Below are 20443 nucleotides of genomic sequence, written 5' to 3'. Positions count from 1 at the left end.
ATAAAACTAACTTTATGGACCTCACGTGACTTTCTCGAGCCAGTGAGGGGTATCTGTCTGACTTCTCCGCGATTTTTACGATCTAACTTCAAGATAAAACCCCTATCCATTTGACATCTAAATGTCATAGCGACTTTTGGGATAGTTTGCTATGGACAAAGGGGGACAAAGTCAAGGGGGAAGGGGGAAAGAGGGCCCAATAGAGCCTCCAAGACCCTCGGCTGCCTCCTCACCAGCTCCCCCTCCCCTCCCCCAGCCCTGTAAGAAGTTGGGCCAAGCTGGAAGGGACGGACTGGGTAAGTGTCCAGACTTGACTCTTGTACTCAGGGTGGAGGCTGACTTGGATGGAAGAGGACTGGGCCCGGGCCCTGGGCCAGTTCGGCTGAAGGGGAAACCAAGGGCCTTCTAGGAGGGAACCCAGCTCCTAATCAAGAGGGCAGGTCAGTTGGGCCCCTGGAGAGAGGAAGCCCTTGATAAATGTAGAGAAGACTGAGGGTAAGAGGAAACCTTTGAAATTGAGCTGATTTTTTTTGGAGGGGGTGGGGGTTGCCTACTGGGTAACAGGGTTGAATTGGGATTTAGACTAGGGGGCCAGGGGGCTGGGCAGGCCTGTATCTCTTCCAAGACCAGGAGCCTCCTGCTTAGGGCTTAGGCCCAAATTACTTTTCCTGAAGAGGTTTCCAGAGACTTTTCTGGCCAGCTGGTGGAAGACCAGGGTGGAGTCCAGCTCAGCCTTTCCCTTGTCCCTTGCTTCAGCTTCAGGTGGGATTTCTGGGCCTCTCAGTCCCCCAGGCATGAAAGCCTGTCCCCTGGCCCAAGTACCGCTGGACTAAGCAGAGACTTAGGAGGCTGAGAGGGGCTGCTGGGGAGCATCCTACTCTCCCTTCCCCACACCCCAGATCTATCAAGAATGGTCTAGGGTGTGCCTGGTGATGGGAGAAGCAGGTCCCCAGAGAAAAGACAAGTGGAAGGGCAGTGGAGGAGGGGAGACATTTATTTGACTTCAAGGAAAGCTACAAACAAATACCAAAAGCGAATCACTGAGACAGGCCCGGCAAAGACAGATTTCACACGTAGCACAGCATCCACTCGCTCACTACAAATGGTCTTGGAATCGAAATGGGTAGGGAAGAGGGGATAGGTCTGACCCAGACTATCCCCATATTTACAAGCTTTGGGCCCTCTATACCAGACCCATGGATTCACAGAGAAATACACAAGACATTTTACACTGAGGATTATTTTTGTTTTCTGAGGCTCCCAGACCAGGCCTTGTGGGGCCTACCCAGGCGGCAGGAACTTAAATCTCACTATGTACCTTTCCTCTTTTCAACATCACCCCTTTGGTCCCCCTTAGCTCCCTCCCACCTCAGGACCAAGCCTCAGGAAACTTGGGCCTGGGAGTGGGGAGAGAGGAGGAAGAGGAAGGAGGAAAGAGACACAGTCATGGACTCCCGGTCTCCGAGGCCAGCTCAGCTGGGCCCCGCGCTGCGGCACTATCCCACCTCAACTGCTGCCCCTTTTAGAGAAGTTTCCAGCTGAAACTCAAAATACAGCGATCATCCTTTTATAAATAAGTTATAACACAGATGGGGAGGGGAAAGTTCACATTAAACATGCGAGTTTCTTTTTTTCCTGGGGGAAGGAGTGCAACCACAGACACGAACATTCAGAAACACTGGCGGATTGGGGGTGAACGCAGGGGAGTGGGGAGCATGGAGGGAAAATAATAATTATCATTATTATTACAATAATAACAAGATTAACCAGTCCAGGAGAGAGGGAGCCACAGGAAGACCTAAGACCAAACGAAAAATCGTAACACAAGGCCCGGGCTGAGGCAGGCTCGTGGGAACCGGTTCCCAGCGGGCGGCGGCAGCGCGAGGAGGCTTGGAGGGGCCAGGGCTGGGGGCGGCATGAACTCTTGGGCCGCCCGGGCTCCTCCCGGCGGGCTCAGGGCTGGAAGGCGCTGCCGGCTGTAGCCAGGCTCATACTTTTCAGTTTGTTGTCTTTCTTCCACTTCATGCGCCGGTTCTGGAACCAGATCTTGATCTGGCGCTCGGACAGGCAGAGCGCGTGGGCGATCTCGATGCGCCGCCGCCGCGTCAGGTAGCGGTTGAAGTGGAACTCCTTTTCCAGCTCCAGGGTCTGGTAGCGGGTGTACGCGGTTCGGGCCCTTTTCCCGTCCGGCCCGGTCATGTCTGGAGCAGACAGAGCAGAGCGGCGAGGCCGCGTTATTCTGGTTAAGGGAGGGGGCACTGGGTGGGAGGGGGGCGTGGAGCAGGACCCAGGCGTCCCCGGCACCCAGCTCACCGCAGCTCCGATCCTCCCCACTCCAGATGCCCGCATCCGAGCCTGTTTCCTGATGCCCCCTTCTCCTACAGCCCCCACTTCTGCCCGCAGCGAATGCGCCCGGCTTTGTCTCTTGCTCCCTCCCTGTGCCTCACCCTTCGCTGGGCTCAGGCGGCCGCTCACCCCGGGAGGGAGGAGAACGGTTGCACTTTTGCCCTGGAAAGCTCGTTTTACTGCTCGCCCCTCCTCTGCTAAAAGCAGTCTCAAAATTTCGGGGGCAAGCAGGACCCTTCCCCATGTTACATAAACCCCATCCTTCATCCTAAAGCTAGTACAGCTGGGCAAATAAAACCTAAGGCGAATCTGTGAACAAATTATTAAAAATACTCCTCTTCAACCCCCCAGCTAAGCCCTCTTTTGGCTCTGTCCCTCCGAGCTTTTTCTCCCCCTCCGAAAAAGAGAAATCTATATTTGAGGAAAAGCCAAGCTCTCCTCGCCGACTCCCCCCACCCCCAAACGTGGAGAAGGAAAAGCCGAGAAGACAAAAAGGGGAGCGAGAGCGAGAATTACCATGGCTGATGTGAAGCTTCCTCATCCAGGGGAATATCTGCGGAGTCTGCCCCTCGGGCGCGGCTGTGGAGGTGGCCATGGGCTCTGGCTGCGCCCGAGCTAGGCTTGGGCTGCTTAGCTGGCTCGCCGCTTCCTCAGGCTCCGAGGACGCGCTGGCCTCGTCTATTTCGGTGAAATTGGCGCTGGAGCTGGCCGGGGTCGCCTGGTCGGAGGGGGACGAAGCAGAGGGCTTGGCGCCGTGGCTGTCGCCGTTGGTGCAGGGCAAGGACTCGGGCGAGGACAGGGAGCAGCTCGACGCCGCTTGCCTGAAGCGGGGCTCCTGGGCGGGCGCAGGGAAGGCGCGCGAGCTCTCGCCCACCGCCCCAAAGTGGCTGGAGGAGGCCGAGGAGCGGTTGACGCTGAGGTCCATCCCATTGTAATTGTAGCCGTAAGAGCCGGTGTGCATGGCAGCGGGATCCCTGTAAGAGCCGCTCAGAGAGCTGCCACTGCCATAATTTAGCAACTGATAGTCCGGGCCATTTGGATAACGCCCCGAGAAGGAGTTTACAAAGTACGAGCTCATTTGGGTGATTTTGGAGGGCTTGATTTGTGGATCGTGGTCGTTATAACCCTGTGCTTCACGATTTATGATGTATTAATGAATTATAGCGATGCACTGTACTTCGTTTTGCTATGTATGCGGCCAAATATGGGGGGGGGGTTGGAAGGGGGATGGGGGGGCGTTAGGGAATCACGTGCTTTTGTTGACCAGTCGTAAATTCTCGCTGATGACCTCAAGAGGTAATTCATGCTCTATGGTTACAAATAATGACGATCCGAGAATCGTTAGGGCCGATTCAATGCGAGCCTCCGAGAGAGGGGGAAAAAGGAGAAGGGGGAGAAACAGGGAGAAGGTTGGTGGCGGCCTCTGAGCAGAGCGCGCCACCTCCCGGCGAACGGCGGGAGCGCGGGCCGCTGACTGGCATGGCGGCGACGACTGCCTCCCTGCTGGCTCCGTGCAACCGCCGGGCTAGAAAGAAACCCGGCCTAGGCTCACCCGAAGGGTTGAGTCTTTTAGAAGAGAAACCCGATTAAGCCTTTACCCACTTTCTCGTAAGTGGAGTTTGTCTATCGTTCGGTACTTCTCCCTGTCGTCGTCGTTATTATTATTATTATTTTAACTGAAGGTGACCAAAGCTTGATTTGCTCTTCCTTTACTCGGGCCTTGCAAGTCTCCGAGTTGGGGGCAGAAATGGGGGAGAGGTTGGAAGATGTGTGTGAAAAACAATTATTGCAAAGGGTTTCCCTTGTGAGCCCGGCCTGGTCTGCTTCCTGACCCGGCTGCAGTGGTCCATCCACAACATCCAGGCCAAGCCCGTGGGGCAAAGCCAAGGGTTCGAAGGAGAAACTTTCGCTTCTCCGGGTCCCCTGAGAACTTTGAAATACTCTTCCTCATCCTTAGCCCAGGACGGAAGGATGGCAGAACAGGATAGGGACCCCAAAAGAAGAGCCCAGCTGGGGCCAAGTGGCTTAGATGGGAGAAAAACGGTAGAGGCCACCGCATCAGGGACTCGGGTTTGGCTATAAATGTGGTCCTGAGATTCTGGGATCAAGGAAGAATCCTTCCGCTTTCTCACCAACTGCCTGCTATTGCCTTGGGAATCCCTACTTGAGACCCCTTGCTGGCATGTGGGTAGTTTCAGAATTTGCCGGGCGGCTCACGCCTTCCCGGGAAAGGAGTTCGGAGGACCAGCAGCGCCTTGCTGAGCGCGCTTGGCGGCCAGAGACCGCCACAGCTGGGCCCCCTCTGCCGGACGGCTATTTTCTTTAAAAATAAAAAAAGGGAAAGAGAGGGAGGAGGAAGAAAGGAAAACAGTCTCCTCATCTTGTCGCCTGGGTGAGGGTGGGGGTGGGGGGTGGGATGGGGTGGGGACAGAATGGGTCCGTTATAGTTGATGGGATGTGACCAAACTGCCCCATCACCTGGCTTCCTGCCCTCAGGTCTCCAAAGAGCAGGGGAAAGTCTTGCCCTTCGCCCAGGCGCCTGCCGGCGGCTTCACATCCCCCTACTTGTCGCTAAGCCGCTACTTGAGGCAGGAAGGGACGCCTGGAGACTGCAGCTGTGGGCAGGGAGACAGACACCCGGTGGCCCCAATTTAGGCCAGGAGCCGAGGGCCAAGGCCGGCGGAAATCAGGCCATGTGGGCAGGCCAAAGATCATCGGCCTCAGGGATCCTGCGGACATAACCCAGCGCTGAGGCACAGAGACCCGCCTAGCTCAGTCTCTGCAGGAGCTCCCGGCTAGGGGGCCTCGGTGGCGTTCCCTCCTGCCACGGACAAACGAAGAAAAGCTAGAGAATAAAAGGGGAACGACTCTTCTCCGTCCCCCAGTTCTGCACGAGAAGAGGCTGTTGTGAGCCTCAGCACCGGCGAGGCGCGGCGTTGGAACCTGGGCCGGACCGCTGCAGCCTTTATCTCAACTGTAACTTCCGAGTCGCCTCTGGCCCTCTGGGGCCGACCAGAGCTCCGGCCTTCGCTGCAGAGTTTCCGGCACCGGGACGCAGGGGTGGCGGTGGGGGTGGGGGAGTGGCAGGGGAGGAGCAGAGGTGACTGAGCAGCGAGGTTTTACGTCTTTATTATTATTATCATTATTAATAATATTAATATTATTACCGAAGTATTTCACGTCCAGAGCTAAGACACGACTACAAACACAACACATAGAAAATTAATAAAATAGAACTTTGTTTTCTTCTGAGGCTCCTCTTCTTACTTCTAGGTAGTATGTGCTCCTTCCAGTGGCTTTGGGGAGGGGCTGGGAGAGAGGTCTGGGGTCAGGGAGTCTTCGAGGCCCCCGCTGAGGGGACTGCGAATCTACCATTGAACCGTGCACGGGCGACATGGACGAAATGAGACGCGACACGGACAAGAGCATTTTGCTCTGCTTCCAGGAAACATCAAGTGAGTCCGGTCCTCAGTTCTCACGCGGGAGCCTGTTCGGGCGGAGGCGGTTGTGCGGGCATGGAGGCGGCGCTGGGGTGCCGGCTGGGCTCAGGCAGCACGGCCTCCCAGCGCCCAGGGAGCGCTCTGCGGGCGGGGGCGTCCAGGAGAGCGCGGGGCCCCGCCTGTCGCGCTCTGGAGAGCAGGTCCCCAGGCTCCCCCGCCCGCAGAGCCTTTCCCGGAGCTCTTCGCTGCCCTCCGTTCCCCGCAGGCCTCTCCCTTCGCGTCCCCCCGCCCCCTGCCAGCGCCTTCATTCGGCCGGTTTTTCTTCTTCCTCCTCGGCACTGAGCTGAGACGCGCTGAGCAGTTTGCTCTCCTTTTTCCACTTCATGCGCCGGTTCTGGAACCAGATCTTGATCTGCCGTTCCGTCAGGCACAGGGCGTGCGCGATCTCAATGCGCCGCCGCCGCGTCAAGTAGCGATTGTAGTGAAACTCCTTCTCCAGCTCCAGCGTCTGGTAGCGCGTGTAGGTCTGGCGGCCGCGGCGGCCGCTGGGCCCAAAGGATGAACCTGTTACGCAGAGAGGAGATGTTGAGGCCTGGGGTTACCAAGGCCAGAACCCCCCTCCCCCATTCGACCCTCAAATGGGGACTCTAGCCTGTCCCGGGATGCCCTCCACTCTCCCTGGTTCCTTGCCCACCCCCTCCTTTCCTCACTCCTCCAGCGCCCCCTCCAGATTCCCTCCGGGTCTCCTAGGCTTTTGCCTTCTGTCTAGATTCTTGGTGGGGGGATGGGAGGAGCAGTTTTAAATCCCACCTGAGCCTAGGGGGAGGGGCTGGAGAAGCACTGGCCAGGTGTGTCTCTTCCTAGACGCATCTTTTTTTTCCATCTGGCTCCCCCACCACCCCGTGATAGATTCCGGCCCTTAATCTGTAATGACGTGGATCGATCCGTAGTCAGCATTAAGGGCTCCTCACTTTCGTGTCCCGTTAATGGACATCAATTTGGGATTTAAGACCGACAAATAATCCAACCTGAGACCCCGGCGCCTGCTTCTCCCTCTCTCCGACTCCGCCCGCTCCCTCTCTTTCTTCCCCTTATTCTCCCCCCCTCCTCTGACTACCACCCCTTTCCGGGTGCCTCCTCTTTCCCCAGCCCCCGACCCCCAGGGAAAACCAGTCCGGGACAGACTCAACTCTCCCTCGCCAGCGTCACGCCGCCCCCCTTCCCATGACGTACTCCGTTTTTAATGAACAGTCTTGGGGTGGGGGACCGGGCCAGAGCTGGGGGCGCCAGGGAGAGCCCAACCAGTGGCTGCGCGGACTCTGCCTGCCTCCCTGACCCGGATCTCGGTTGCGGCCTGGCCCTCGCAGAGAACCCACTCGCTCCCCCTGGCTCGGAGTGCATCTGGGACTTTGCAAACTTTGCAACTCTTGAGGGCGTGAGGGCAGCGCGGGAGATCGAGGCAGGCGCCCAATCTTCCCTAAGCTCCAACCCGAGATGCTTTCTCCGTGGAAAAATTGGGGCTCTCTAGTTCTGACGCTGGTGGGGGGGGGGGGGAGCCCGCGGGGGTCGCGGCGGTCGCAGCAAGTCTCACTCACTGTTGCATGAATTCATCCGCTGCATCCAGGGGTAGACCGGGGTGGAGCACTTTTGCTCCTCGGCCTCGCCGAACACGCTCTTGTCCTGCGCACAGTCGGACTTCCGCGGCTCCGGGTGGAACGGGGGCGGCTCGTCGGCGCCCGAGAGCGCGCAGGCCGACTCCTTCTCGCGGTAGAAGGCCGGCGCCGGCCCGTAGTCGCAGGGCGCCGCCCGGCCGTAGCCGCCGCCGGCCGGCGGGTAATAGGAGGAAGCGGCAAAGCCCTTGTCTTGGCCGGGCCCAGGCCCGTAGGGCGCGGGGTAGTGCCTCAGAGGGTCCGCATACCCCGACGAGTAGAGAGGGAGCTGGCCCAGGAAGGACTCCTGCCCGCTGGCCAGAGTGACGGGGAAGGTGGAGTTCACGAAATAGGAACTCATTGGGAGGGGAGGCGCGCGCGGCCGCTGCTGCTCCGCCGGGTTTATGATTTGTTGTGTTTTATAGTCCGAGCGCCGCGCCTATTAGTAGTATATCTGAGATTGGGTTTTAGCTGAGGGGGGATGGCGAGGTGCCAGTGAGGGCCAGAAGGAAATACAACCATCTGATCCAACACTGACCAATGGCAGAGGCAGGAATTGTCAAATAGCACCCAGGAGGAGCGCAGCCCGCGCGAGGGACCCGCGCACAAACCTATCAACCTTTTTTCCTCCTTCTCCTTCTGCTTTCTCTCTCTCTCTCCCCAACAGCACAACGCGTCCCGTTCCACCTACGTAGGATCTGCGAAAGAGGCGTCTGTGCCTTTGAGGGAGGAGGGAGCACTTGGATTGAGACCACCCCATCCTCCAGTGATTAAATAAATATATCCCTCCCCTCCCCACGCAGAATAGGAAAAAGTTAATTGTGTTTTCAGAAAAGTTAACCCCTGACTTGCTTGAGCCCCATTCCCTCAAGGGAAGGTGGATAAATATCTCGGAATCTGGAATCTCAGTCTCCCTAGAAGAGAACTAAAGGAGAAGGCTGGTTTCTCGGGTTTTGTGTTGGTAGGAGGGGAGAAGAGTTCTCCGCTGATTAGCATCGCTTTCAGAAATCGAGAAGCAAAACAAGAAGAAACCATCTCCTTCCCAGGTTTTGAAAACCGTTTTTCCTGTTTCTCAGACCTACTCCATCTCCTCCAAGCCTGGGCTTATTATTCCTGCCTCTTTACAGCTCTTGTAGTCTGAGAGGCAGGCCAGAGGACCCAGAAGACTGGGAATTGGGAGGAGGGTCTGAGCCTAAAAGCTTCTCCCTTTTGCTGTGCGGTTAGGCTAGGAGCTTCTTGGAAGGCTACCGCTGCCGCTGCCCAAGATATCTTGCCTGGTTCTAGTATGTACTGCTTGCTCTTGGCACAGGAAGGGGCACTGGGAAGAAGGGGATAGGGAGAGGAGGGGTGAGAGGATTGTCTGATCCCTATCCTGCCTGAAACCCTCCCTCCACCCCACTTCCTACCCCAAAAGACGTTAGAATATCCTGGGCTACAAATTCTTAGGTATCAAAGGTGCCTCAGTAAGTACAGGAAAGAAAATTTTTCCTCCTCCAGTTCCAGGTCTGCAGACCCTCCTGATTTTGGAGACAATGAGAAACCACTGGGAAGAGAGGAGCCATCGCTCCTTTTCCAGGTCTCTCCAGAAGCTGACAGTTCTTTTTTAATTAATTCTTTCTCAAGACAGTTTTTGTTTCATTTTATAAAGGGGAGGGTTGGGTCCTCCTGGGGCCGCAGCAGGCAGCTTACCACTATCATTCCGTATCCCCTCTCCAGATGCTCACTACCCTTCTGTCTCTCAGCATCTCTACAATCCCTCCCACCTCTCATATATGTATCACCAGCCTGCTGCCTACAAGCTTTGGTGTGAAAGAGTGTGTACATCTCTGACTCTTATTTTAGGAAAATGAGCATTGGAACCAGCCTGGAAGACTGAACCACAGTGTATTTTCAACATTCTAATGCGCATAAAGGATGACAAGCTTTGGACCTGGGGCCAGGAATGGGCCAGAATGTGGGACAAAACCTGATGATGAAGGGACCAGGCTGACCCTTCTCTGACTTGTTCTCTGGACTCCTTTTTGTAGGCCAAATCTGCCCACTGAAGATGGCACAAGACACTAGGAAAAGTGGTAAAGGATTGAGGTTAGTGACCAGGGATGGAACTGGGTTGTTGCAAAGCGGCCCACAAGGCTCCCTAAACTTAGGACAACTTCTCTGCTGTGCCTTTATGGTTAAGTGGCTATTCCTGGTTGTCCCATCAACCACTTCCTAGCCCCTCTTTGGAGGTGGGGGTTGTCAGATTTTAAAAGATAAACTCTAGCCTCCTAATGATGCAGTCATAAGTGCTCAAATCCAGCTGTGATTAGGCCCACTCCTGGAAAGGAATGGAGAACATTTGGGCTGGAGGAGCAAGGTGGAGAGAGTGCCTTGTGTACCTCCCTCCTCCTTGCTACTGAGGCTGGGCCTTGGGCCTCAGCCCTCCCTTCCTCCTTTCTGGTCACAGTGTCCTCAGACTAGGACTGTTTGGTATGGCCTTTCCCATGAAGCCTGGATAACATAAGATTCAGTAAGAGATGAAGACTTCCCCTATGATAGAAGCACGAAAACAATCGCCTTATCCTTAGAGTCATAGCCCCAAATTAACCTCACCTCTGCAGGTTGCCTGTCGTGAGATGGAGCCGCAAAGGCAGGGCCTGGGCGCCTGGAGTCGGGCATGAAAGGAAATAGCGCCTCATCGCTCTTATCTAAGCCCAGAGGTATTTATGAGCGTTTATTCGTCTGATCCGTTTGTTTGGGAGAAAGAGCAGGCAGGCAGGGCTGGGCCAGAGGCTGCCTGACTTCTGGAGTCAGATCTCTATGAATCTGTCTGTGGTTGCATCCACCGTCGTCGGTCTGTCTCCAAGAGGGAACATATAAATACACAGTGGGCACAGCCATCTGCTGGTCTGGGATGTCTCTCCCTGCTCAAGGAGGAGGTGTGTGTACGGAGAGGTGGATGTAAATGTGTTTTAAGTCTTGCGTACACAACAGAAGGATTGTATAGAAATCCCATTGGCAGGACTTATAATTGTAATTTCCTGAGCTGTGAATCTGTGGTCCTGTGGACATACACACATTCCAGCTCCCCGGTAAATGTCGAAGTTGTGTTCAGCTCCAGAGTAGAATTCTCCTGCACTGGTAATCTCAGGGAGGGTATGTGCCAGTAGGTGTTTGGAGGGGATGGGTATTAAGACATTGTCCAGGCTTCCCACTTCCTCTTAGCTGCAAAGCTCCCTCCCACTCCCAGCTCTTAAGAGTTGTGGGCAACTTCCCCCACCCCAATCTCAACTCTGATTGGGGTGGGGTGAATTCAAACATCTCAACCCAATTCTTCCTCTAGATTCCACGATTCTCTGGGCTTGGGGAACATATATGTTCCCAGAGGAGCCGTGTGGCCTCTCCCAATCTTTGAGAGCAGTTTACAGGGAACACTGCCTTAAAATTGGCTCCTCCAAAGCAAGGTACAAAGACATTTCCATTATGCAAATGAATGGCATCTTCTCTGTTGGAGAGGGGAGCAGTGGCCCTCAGCTCCCTCTCCCCAGGCCCATGGGCACCCTAAGAGCCCTTAAAGGTTTCAACCCTCTGTACAGCTGCCTTCCCCTCTCCATCTGTCCTTCCGATTGTCCGCAAGAAAAACCTCCGAGGGGCCCAAGACTTTCAGGGAGCACTCCCTTGGGGGCTCCTGCACTGGGCCGGGCCTTCCAGCCGCCAGAAAGTCACTCTCTGCTGAAAAGCTGAAAGGGCTGCTCCTGCGAGGCAGACTCGCAAGGCGCCAGAGCCTCGGGCCGCAGAGACCCCGCGTTTGCCCCTAGTACCGCTGGGCCCCTCCACTTCGGCAGCTCCTCCAGCTCCAGACCCCGTAACACCTAGGCCTGACTGGCACCAGAGGCAATTTCCTGGAGCCCCCCGCCCAGGAACTGGGGCCACAGCACCTTGAAAGGAGCGGCCAGAGCTTCCTCCTGCGGCTTGAAAGCCCGAGCTAATCAGTAACCCGTGAGACGGGCCAATATTCAAACTCGGCGGCAGCGGCGCGTACCCTCGCCCTCGCCACCCCCTCCTGGGAAAGCAGTCGGCTTCAGCGGGTGTGAGGAGTCGGGCAGGAACGGAAATTACAATGGTTTGCTTCCTTAATGATTGATCCCCTCTCCCCGCTTTTTCCCAAAGCATGTTTGTGTCGATTTCGCTTGAAATGATTGGGAATGGGGAAGGGGACACACACTCGCTCACTTGCAGACACCAACAATTTCCAGAAAGCTCGGTTCAGTTCTTTCACCATACACTCAACCGGCCAAGGAACTGGCAAGACCCACCAGTCAACCCGGAGAACACAGACTCGGTTTGTCTTTTGACAACCGAGTGGAACTGCCCGGGCCGGCGCCTCCCTTGCAGGACCCCTCCCTTGGCCGAAAAGAAAACCAAATAAACCTTGAACAGCCTTGGCCTCGGATGGATCTCCCTAGCGGCCCTGGTGATCCCCTCTTGAGTTTGTCGGGGACGTCGGGGAGAGGGCTCTCGACTCTGATCCCCCAACCCTTTGATTCAGGGCCCCATTCCCGCCAGATGCAGTATTAGTCCTTTTAAAATATGCCCTAGAAAAAAGCCGCTTCCCCCAGCCAGCCGCCAGGTTTGGAGCTGGGATGGGCCTGACAGAGAGAGGGATCCTCGTTTTCCAATCCACATGTGGGCGAGCTGGAACCAAGATCCAGCGGAAGGTGATAATCTGGCCCGAAAGTCCCCGGAATCCCGCCGAACCTGAGCGGCTGGGGGCTCCGGGCGTGGGGCCGGGTTCAGGCAGCGTCGCCGAGCTTGCGGCGCCGAAGCCGCATGTCTCCAAACCGACGGTAGATGGCAGCAAACCGCATAATTTGGGTCAGAGCGAAGTGTCTAAGGGATGATTTATACCCCGGCAAGACTACAGGAGAAAAAGACCTTTAGTCTGGCTAGGTTTGGGGAATTTTTCCTTTGAGAATAGGCTCCGAGTGCCGCGGGTGCTGGCCGAGAACTTCTCTGACTTCGCAGCCGAGGGGTCCCTTCAGGCACCCATAACTGGGCCTGCTTCCAGGGCATCTACCTGTGCCACCAGGGGCCCCCTCCCGCGCCACAAGTGGCTCTCTCTCTTCTCAGCTCAGTATTGAGAAGGCCAATATTCCCCTATGCGCATCCAGACCCTGCAATCCCTGGGCCACCAGAGACCCGAGATTGAAATCTCTGCATCTGGTCCTTAAAAAGAGGAAAGCAATCACCCATTTCTGCAAACCAAACTAAATCACAGTCTCTCCTGCTCTACGAGCCCTAAGTCCCTTATCTCTCAGCTGGCAGCTTCCCCAGAACCCCTCTCTATTTTTAAGTCTTCACCTAGCGACTGGCGCCTTCTTCAACCCCACCAGCTACTTTAGGAATCTAGGCTTCCCGCCCCACGGTTTTTCTCCCGGCTCCCCCCACCCCCTACCCCCTACCCCCTACCCCAGGCCTGGCTCAGGAATGGAATCAGGCGCCGGAGGGACAAGACTAGCTGTCTGAGCTCAGTGCCAGGCAGCTTTCTAGTCCAGACACTATCAAATCCCCTAATGGGAATTTCTTTTAATTTTCTTCTCTTTATTTTTCTTTTTTGTTTCCATACCTAAAACAACAACGTTTTAAACAGCTTCTTCACAATCACCACATTTGGATCCAGGAAAGTTTGAAACGTTTCCACATCAGACACACATGGCAATTTTCTCCTCCACAGAAATCCACACATCCCATACCAATACAGAACCAGTATTACACAGAAACCAACACGCTGTAACCTACCGCGTTAAAAAACACAAAATTGTCTCCTTGCAGAGCGAGCCTCCCTCCTACGGGAGTGGCCAAAGAACTGAGCATTTTCAGGCAGGCTTCTTGGGAGGAGGGGGTTTCCCTCAATTTGGGTGCCTCCACCCACAGCCCTTTAATTTCAGAAATGTTTCCGAAGGGAGATAATGAGTATTTCTCCGTGAATTGTTCTTTCTGTATCTCTCTAGCCGCCTGCTCACCCTCGCTGGCCTCAACGGAGATTCCAGGCCCTCCAGAGACCAGGACGTCTCTCAGCGCCACCGCCCCTCGTGCCAACGGTGCCGGAAAGCCACGGAGACCCGTACCCGCACCGGGCAAGAGAACTGCGCCGGGGCAATTGGGGGAGGCCGGAACAAGGGAGAGATGGTGGGAGGGGGAGGGGGCGCAAACCCACAGAGGCCGTAGCAACCGGCTTTATGCCGGCACCCCAAGTCCAGACACCCCCTATCTTTTCTTTCGCAGCCCTCTAGCTTAAACGTCTTCTCCCAGCTTAAAAAGGCCACTTAGAGCTCGCCTCCCGTGGCCCCTTTCGGTTCCTCCGACCGTCTTCCCTGCCTTGCTTCTCCTCCAGGAAGCAACCACCCCTCTCTCAGCCACCGAATTTCCTAGGAAGCCTCTCCCTGCAGCGCCCAGAGGTGGGGTTCAGCCCTGTCTTGGAAGAGGGGGGAGAGAGACAAACCCAAGCCCCACCCCCTACAAAACCGATGCAAAAGAATAAGAAGAAAATTGTAGAATCTCCCTTACCTTTGCAGACCTTGGGGTTTCTTTCCTCCGATTGAAAGGGGTGGGAGAAAGGGGGGCGGGGAAGAGCGTTCGGTTTCTTCTTCATCTTCCAGATAATATTGTCCCAACCTGAGAGCCGTTGCTTCCCCTTCTCTGACTTGGGAGAGAGGGTGTTTCGCTTTTCTGATATTTGCATAGAAAATGGAGTAAGTTCTGGCTTTGAAAAATGGTATCAGGCTGCAGTCCTGGGCAGATTGTCCATTTACTCTCCATGATGACTAAAATCCCAGATCAGCAAGCAAATTAACTTAGAAATTAAAATTATTTTTGGTTCTCTCTTTTGTGTAATTCCCACCCCTCCTTCTCTCTCTCTCCCCCGCTCTCTCTTCTTTTCTCTCCCCCTCGGTTTTCCTCTCTCTCTTTTGCTTTATCGAGCTGATACTGAAGTATAAAAATATCAAGAGGCTGGAGCCCTGAAGGACGACAGTGCTCCGACCTAGGTGTGGTGTCCAAAAGAATGCTGCATTATAACCACCAGGGAAATGATAAAAAGTTCATGTTCACGATCGCCTGGCCACATGACCGGCGCTGGCCAATCGCTGGATTCAACCACTCATAAACTTCTATCACAAAGTTGTAAATTTTCATAAAACAACAAGGAATTTATTGCATTTCTTCATGGCTGCTCCACCAGCAACCCTTTTCTCAGTCGCCATCTTCTTTTCTTCTCCTTCTCGATTTTTGGGGAAACCCCAATCTGAGAAGGTGTGAGTTTTGGGGTGTGGGGAATCAGACAGAGGAGGCACAAGCATCCATCTGGGAAGGGGGTTCTTTTTGGAACCTCCCTATTCTCACTGGAGCTCTGTCCTTCTTTTCTAGTAAAAATTCACCCCAAAACCTCCACACAGGGTCTTTTCTAAGGCAATTTGGGGGTGAGTTGGGAGCAACAGCCAATGCCCAGAGCTGCCACTAGCCTCGGGGCAAAATGAAAGCGTCAAAGCCCCCTTTCCCCCTCTGAATGCCCCCCTCACTCCCAGCCCTATAGATGGCAGGACCCCACCTGTGAGGGCTTGTAGCACTGCGGGTGTGGGGGCCGTAGATTCCCCTAGGGCCTAGCTTTTGTCCCAAGTAAGGTGGCCCTAATGGAGGCCAAGGCAGACACTCTAGCCACCGAATGATTGCCTCTGCATCCCAGGAATTGGAGGAGAGCAAAGCCGGACCCAGACACTTGGCTCTCTCGTCCAAATGTGCACTTGCCCAGGTTCCCAAGGACAACTCCCCATGCTCTCTGCGGGGGGAGGGGGTGGTCTGCGGTCCTTAATGTGGGTACCGCAGGCTTAGGAGCCTTTTACTTACAAATTTAGAGTAAACAGATTCTCCTAAACCTTGCTTCCTTCCAATCCTCTTACCCTTTCAGTGCCCGACGCCTGTTTTTTAAATTTAAATAAGCCAGGATTTATAATCGAATAAATACTAAAAATCAGCTCCGAAGGTCTAGACGGCATCCTCCGGTATTTCTCAATCAAGGGGATGTTTTGGAGCCAAACAACCCAAATTCACCCCGGGTTTTCCCAGGTCCTCTGATATACGCCGGTATTTTGAATTGAGCTACCAGCGCCCAAATTCAGGAAAGGAAATAACCTCCCTCGCAAATTGTTCTTCTTTTTCTCTTTCTCTGTACCCCGGAGATTTCCAGGTTGCCGGCAGCGCGGACAGCGGGCAGAAAAGCGCGGAGGCAGCCGGCGGAGCCCGGGAGGCCCGGCGGCCAGGCGGCCGGGCTCAGAGCGACCGGGATGCGGCCACAGCAGCCGGCTAACTCGCACTGCTCGGCCTCTCGCTCCCGGCGCTCATTTTTTTCTCCCCCAGTTTTAAGTTTTATTTGGGTCCGTGGATCAATTTAAAATGAGGTAAATTAAATGAAAGTAAAATAAATTGAAATAAAATAACCGAATAGCTCTTGCAGAAAATATTTGCGGGCTGAGCGGAAAGCCGGGAGCATCTCGAGGTTGGAGGCCTGTCTGGGCGGTCGGGAGGTTTCTGCTTGCCCGCCCGGCCTGTGCCCAACGCCGCCTGCCCACCCACTCGCCGGCCGGAGAAGGAGTGGATTTGGGTGGTCACCTTCCCTTTCCTTCTGCTCTTCCTTAGCTTGGGGCCTAGAACTTTGGATTTCAGCTCTGTATGTTTGTGCCCCGTGGCGGTGCCGAGTCACAGCCTGGTGTGAAGGCTTGGACGAGGAAAGGTCTGTGGAACTCTGGGGTTTGGTTTGGCTTGGTTTTGTGAATGTGTGTGACTGAGCCTGTGGACTCAAGGACGTGTTTACTAGGGGGCAAATGTGAGTCTGTGTGTTTATAAGCCAATGTGTGAGTGTTATCCTGGTATGTATAAATGTGTCCGTGAGTGAGTGTGAATGTAGGTTTACTTGTGTGAGTGAATGTGAATACATGTGTTCTGGAAAGGGTTTAGGATGTGTGAATGCTTGTATATTTATTTGTGAACATAATGAATATGGGTGTTTGTGACTCTGTATGACAAGGTATATATTTATGTGCAATGTCTGCCTGTAACTAAGTGTGATTGTGTGCATTTGTGTGTCAATATGTGTAAAAAAAAAGGGGGGCTACATATGTGTGGTATCTGGCCAGAGCAAGGAACCCAAGGAAAAAGAGAGCAGATACCAGCACATTAAGAAATGAGCCGCAGCAGAAGCTGGGCGCAGGTATGCATGACTATCTCTCACCTACTCCCAGCCTTAGAGACACAGAAAATAGGACATATGTTTATTTTTAATTTTTTATTTCTCCATCTTTCAGATATACATAGAATGGAAAGAGGATCACAGGGCTGGCAGGAGCAAGGAGCAGTGGGCAGACCAGTTGCACAGAGGGTACACTTGAGCTGGTTGGTGGGTCCTTGGGGCTCCCTAAGGCCCCTTCAGTGCCACTACTGGGAACGCAGGGTGCTCAGGAAGACAGGGAACCACACACAGTCCAGACCCACAGACCACAAAGACAGCATCAAAGAGGGGGCTTACAAAACAACAAGATTTTACCAAAGACCTTACAATTAGCGACATAAAAAAGGGGGAGGCAAATTCCAGAAAGCTACAGAACAGGTAGATGATGTCCTTTCCATATAGTACAAAACAAACCTGATGGACTTTCCTATAGGTAGTATTTTTTTTCAGTGTTAAGAAACCAAAATTTCACCTTCTCTTCTTAAAAAAAAATTAACTGCTTTCCATTTAAATAGTTTTGTTTTTTGCTTTTTTTCCCTCTCTATTTGACTTGAGTTTCCTGGTTCAGTTCCCAAAGCTGAGCTTCTCTCTCTCTCTTCCTCTCCCTTTCTCTTCTCTCTTCCTCTCCCCTTTCTCTGTCCCTCACTCTTCCTCATCCTCCTCCATCTCGGCCTTGTCCTGGCTGGCGGCCCCGGGGCCTGAGGTCTTGTTCTCTTTTTTCCACTTCATGCGGCGGTTCTGGAACCAGATCTTGATCTGTCTTTCTGTGAGGCAGAGCGCGTGCGCGATCTCGATGCGCCGCCGCCTCGTCAGGTAGCGATTGTAGTGAAACTCCTTCTCCAGCTCCAGGGTCTGATAGCGGGTGTAGGTCTGGCGTCCTCGCTTGCGGTCGGTCCCTGCGCAGAGTATTTACGGGAGAAAAGTCAGTGCGTGCAGAATAAGCCATAACAAGGAAAACCATGCAAGTGACCCTGGAGTGCGACTCTAGGCCTGCCCTGAGGGCTTTTCGCAAAAAGAAAAGGAGACAAACCGCCTTACAGGTCCAGTCTACCCCCTCCCCCATCCTGTTATGGAATGAGGAGGAGGTGAGAATTTGCAGATTTCCTTGGCGCAGTGGAGTTGGTCTGAGAGCAGTTGCCCTCTGCTACTTTCCAATGAGTGGCTGAGGTTCAGGCTGTCCTGCCTGCCCACCTGCCCAGACAACTCAGCCCTCCAAAGCAATCTTTGGGCCTCTGGGAAGGCACAGGAGGAGAGGAGAGACAGCAGCCTGGTTTGGGGTGGAACACTCAGTACCTGGCTGGTGGGGGCAGATGGGCAGGGGAGAGCTTCCCAGGTTAGGCCCCAAACCCTGAGGAAGCTGGAGGGAGGTTGTGCTGGGGGAGGTGCTGGTGCCAGCCCTCCTAGGAAGGAGACAGTGGGAGGAGGGGTTGGGGGCCTAATTTCAAGTCAGATAAAAGCCAAGCTGAAATGTTTATGAGCAGAAAAATTTGGGCTTTAATAAATCAGCTGGAAAGGCAGTTGAATTATGGAGCAGGTAATGTGAACTGTGACCACTAATACTGATGGAATAAGAGCTGGGCTTCTCTTGGCCCTCAACCCTGGCTGGACTGGGAGCCTCTGACCACATATCTTGGGTTTCCTGGATCTTGAGAGAGGCCTTGGAGTCCAGGGCAACACAAAGAAGGCTGTCTGGGACAGGCTTGTCAGGAGACCCCCACAGTGCCTCTGGTCTCTTGGGGTTTCTGCAGTAGCTGCCTCAGCGGCCTGCACTCTCTAACTCTTGATTTGACTTCTTGGAGTCCTTGTTTCTCCCCCAAGAGAACATCCATCCTTCTGGAAGGACACTGGAAAACTTGTTGGCCAGTTCTCCAGGGGTGCTAGGAAGGGCACCTGAGGAAGTCAGCTGGGCTCCCCATGAGGCCTCTGCTCCATTCTCTAGTTCTCCTGCCTCCCCCTTCCCAAGTTCACTGGGGAGTCAGAAGCCTCTCTCTTTTGGCCTCCGCCCCCTTCTCTCCACCTGCCTCTGTGTCCCTGACTGAATCCTCAGCTCTTCTCACACCCCCTCCTCCCGCCAGGCCTCTAGAGCCCACCTCTAATTGTCCAGAAGGGAATAATGGGGGAGCGGGTTGGCTGGGAGGAAAGAGGGAGGGGAGAACCGCTCAGAGCTACAGCCCCCTCCCCCAGACCTCATCCAAGCTGGGGCTGAGGGGACACACCCAGAGATGAGATCCCCGCCGGGGGAAGGGTGAAGGGAGGGGGGGAGACCCTAATGGCTATTCTCTGCAAACCCCAGCCTTCCTCCGCAAGACAAACGGCCTCGTCTCCAGCCCGTGCCGGCGCGGCTGATAAATATTTAAAGCTAAAAGGCCAGGAGGAAGAGTGGGGGGTGGGCTGGGGGCTCAGAGCGCCGCGGCGTCGGCGAAGAGGGATCCGCCAGGGAAGCAGAGCGAGCCTGAGAGCACCAAGCAAAAATGGGAGGGGGGCGGCGCGCCGTGTCGCGGCTCAGGGGGGGCCGCGTCCCCAGGGCCGATCTCCTACCAGGAGCACTCTGGACGCGAAGAAGGGCGGTTGGCCGGGAAGGGGGCGCCTTCCGGGATATGTGCCCGGGCCACTGCGGCTCGGGACGGCTCGGTGCGCGGCGTTACCTGAGCTTCGCATCCAGGGGTAGATCCGGAAGTTACTCTCGGCCGCCAAGTCCGAGTCCCTCTGCTCCTTGGCGCCCGCCGCCTTGGCAGAGTCGCCGGGACACACCCCGGAGAGGTTCTGCTCAAAGGGCGCGCAGTGCATGTTGAAGGAACTCGGCTCGAGCCCGTAGCCGGCCGCGTAGACGCCGGCTGCGCTCTGGCCCGCCATGCCCCCCCCGCCGGGGTACAAGCCCTGCATCGAGGCGGCGAAGGAAGCGCCCGAACCGGCTCCATAGCCCGGGCGCTGGGGGTTGGAAGCAAACGCACAAGAAGTTTGTTCGGGGAAGGCTCCGGTAGCGAAAACCGAACTTGCGGCAGGATATTTAGAAAATAAAGCATTCGCATAATACAATGAACTCATAATTTGGCCGGATGATTTGTAGGCAGGGACGTTTTAGTGTCGGTTTTACGAGATTCCTTGATATATTACAGAATTAGAGTCCAGATTTACACCAAAAAGGACCCCCTTTTTCCTCTCTGGACCACGTGACCCCGCCCACGTGACGTCCCCTCAGCCAATGGCCGAGCAGCCTCCCCACGGCTCCCGGTAATGTGGAAAAAATTGTGTGGCGTTGGATTTATAAAATATGATCAATAATGAATGGGAAAGCCAGGCCCTATGGATTGGGGCTGGGGGGCTCCAGGGCCGCTGTCGACCCCCGTGGGCTGGAGGCAGCTTGCAGGCGAGATTTGGAGGAGGAAGGGATTGAGTGGAAGGGAAAACAAATAACCTGAGAGGGATCCGAGTTGTCACCCACCCCCGCCCCATCCTCCCCAGCCCGTTACCCAGCCAGAAACAAACGCAGAGATTGCACACAACCGGTGGCTGGGGGCGGGCAGGCCAGGTCTTTATTAATCTGGAGCGATTCAGCCTGCCTGGCCCTTTGGGGAAACTTGGTCCGGACTTGGTCCGTTTCTCCTGAGGTGAGGCGCGAGGTGAGCCTGGCCTCACGCTTTCTCTGTGTGCGGCCCAGACAGAACGGGCAGGGATGCAGCGAGGTTTCGTGGGTGCTCCCAGCGGTGCGGGATCCAGCCCCTGGGGCGTTGGATGCTGTAGTTTCTGAT

At 55.0% G+C, this 20443-nt stretch overlaps 4 protein-coding genes across 5 annotated transcripts in view; all 4 read right to left on the bottom strand.

The window, feature by feature from the left end:
• Positions 1-14535, bottom strand: part of HOXB3 (homeobox B3) — a 54862-nt gene extending 40327 nt beyond the window's left edge. Inside the window, exon 1 of the mRNA XM_070773313.1 lies at positions 13982-14535. The gene's annotated coding sequence lies outside the window, so the exon portion shown is untranslated. The remainder of the gene's footprint in view (positions 1-13981) is intronic.
• On the bottom strand, positions 977-5343 carry HOXB5 (homeobox B5). Its single transcript, XM_070773314.1, has 2 exons — positions 2863-5343; positions 977-2201 (listed from the first exon to the last, which is right to left on the bottom strand). Exons 1-2 carry the CDS (start codon positions 3422-3424, stop codon positions 1954-1956), a joined length of 810 nt encoding a protein of 269 aa, XP_070629415.1. The 5' UTR covers positions 3425-5343; the 3' UTR covers positions 977-1953.
• On the bottom strand, positions 5460-12851 carry HOXB6 (homeobox B6). Its single transcript, XM_070773332.1, has 2 exons — positions 7382-12851; positions 5460-6350 (listed from the first exon to the last, which is right to left on the bottom strand). The coding sequence occupies exons 1-2, from the start codon at positions 7794-7796 to the stop codon at positions 6091-6093; spliced, it is 675 nt and encodes a 224-aa protein (XP_070629433.1). The 5' UTR covers positions 7797-12851; the 3' UTR covers positions 5460-6090.
• A 2201-nt stretch (positions 14536-16736) lies between the features above and the next one.
• Positions 16737-19876, bottom strand: HOXB7 (homeobox B7). 2 transcript variants are annotated; one of them, XM_019982364.2, is made up of 2 exons: positions 19340-19856; positions 16737-17590 (listed from the first exon to the last, which is right to left on the bottom strand). In XM_019982364.2, the coding sequence occupies exons 1-2, from the start codon at positions 19737-19739 to the stop codon at positions 17337-17339; spliced, it is 654 nt and encodes a 217-aa protein (XP_019837923.2). In that variant the 5' UTR covers positions 19740-19856; the 3' UTR covers positions 16737-17336. The 2 variants fall into 2 exon arrangements, with proteins under 2 accessions (XP_019837923.2, XP_070629434.1); XM_070773333.1 differs by having other exon boundaries at positions 17457-17590; positions 19233-19876.
• Between the last annotated feature and the right edge of the window lie 567 nt (positions 19877-20443).

The sequence above is a fragment of the Bos indicus genome, chromosome 19 (assembly GCF_029378745.1).
Source record: "Bos indicus isolate NIAB-ARS_2022 breed Sahiwal x Tharparkar chromosome 19, NIAB-ARS_B.indTharparkar_mat_pri_1.0, whole genome shotgun sequence".
Lineage (NCBI taxonomy): Eukaryota > Metazoa > Chordata > Mammalia > Artiodactyla > Bovidae > Bos > Bos indicus.
This window is presented reverse-complemented; position numbering and strand designations above follow the sequence as displayed.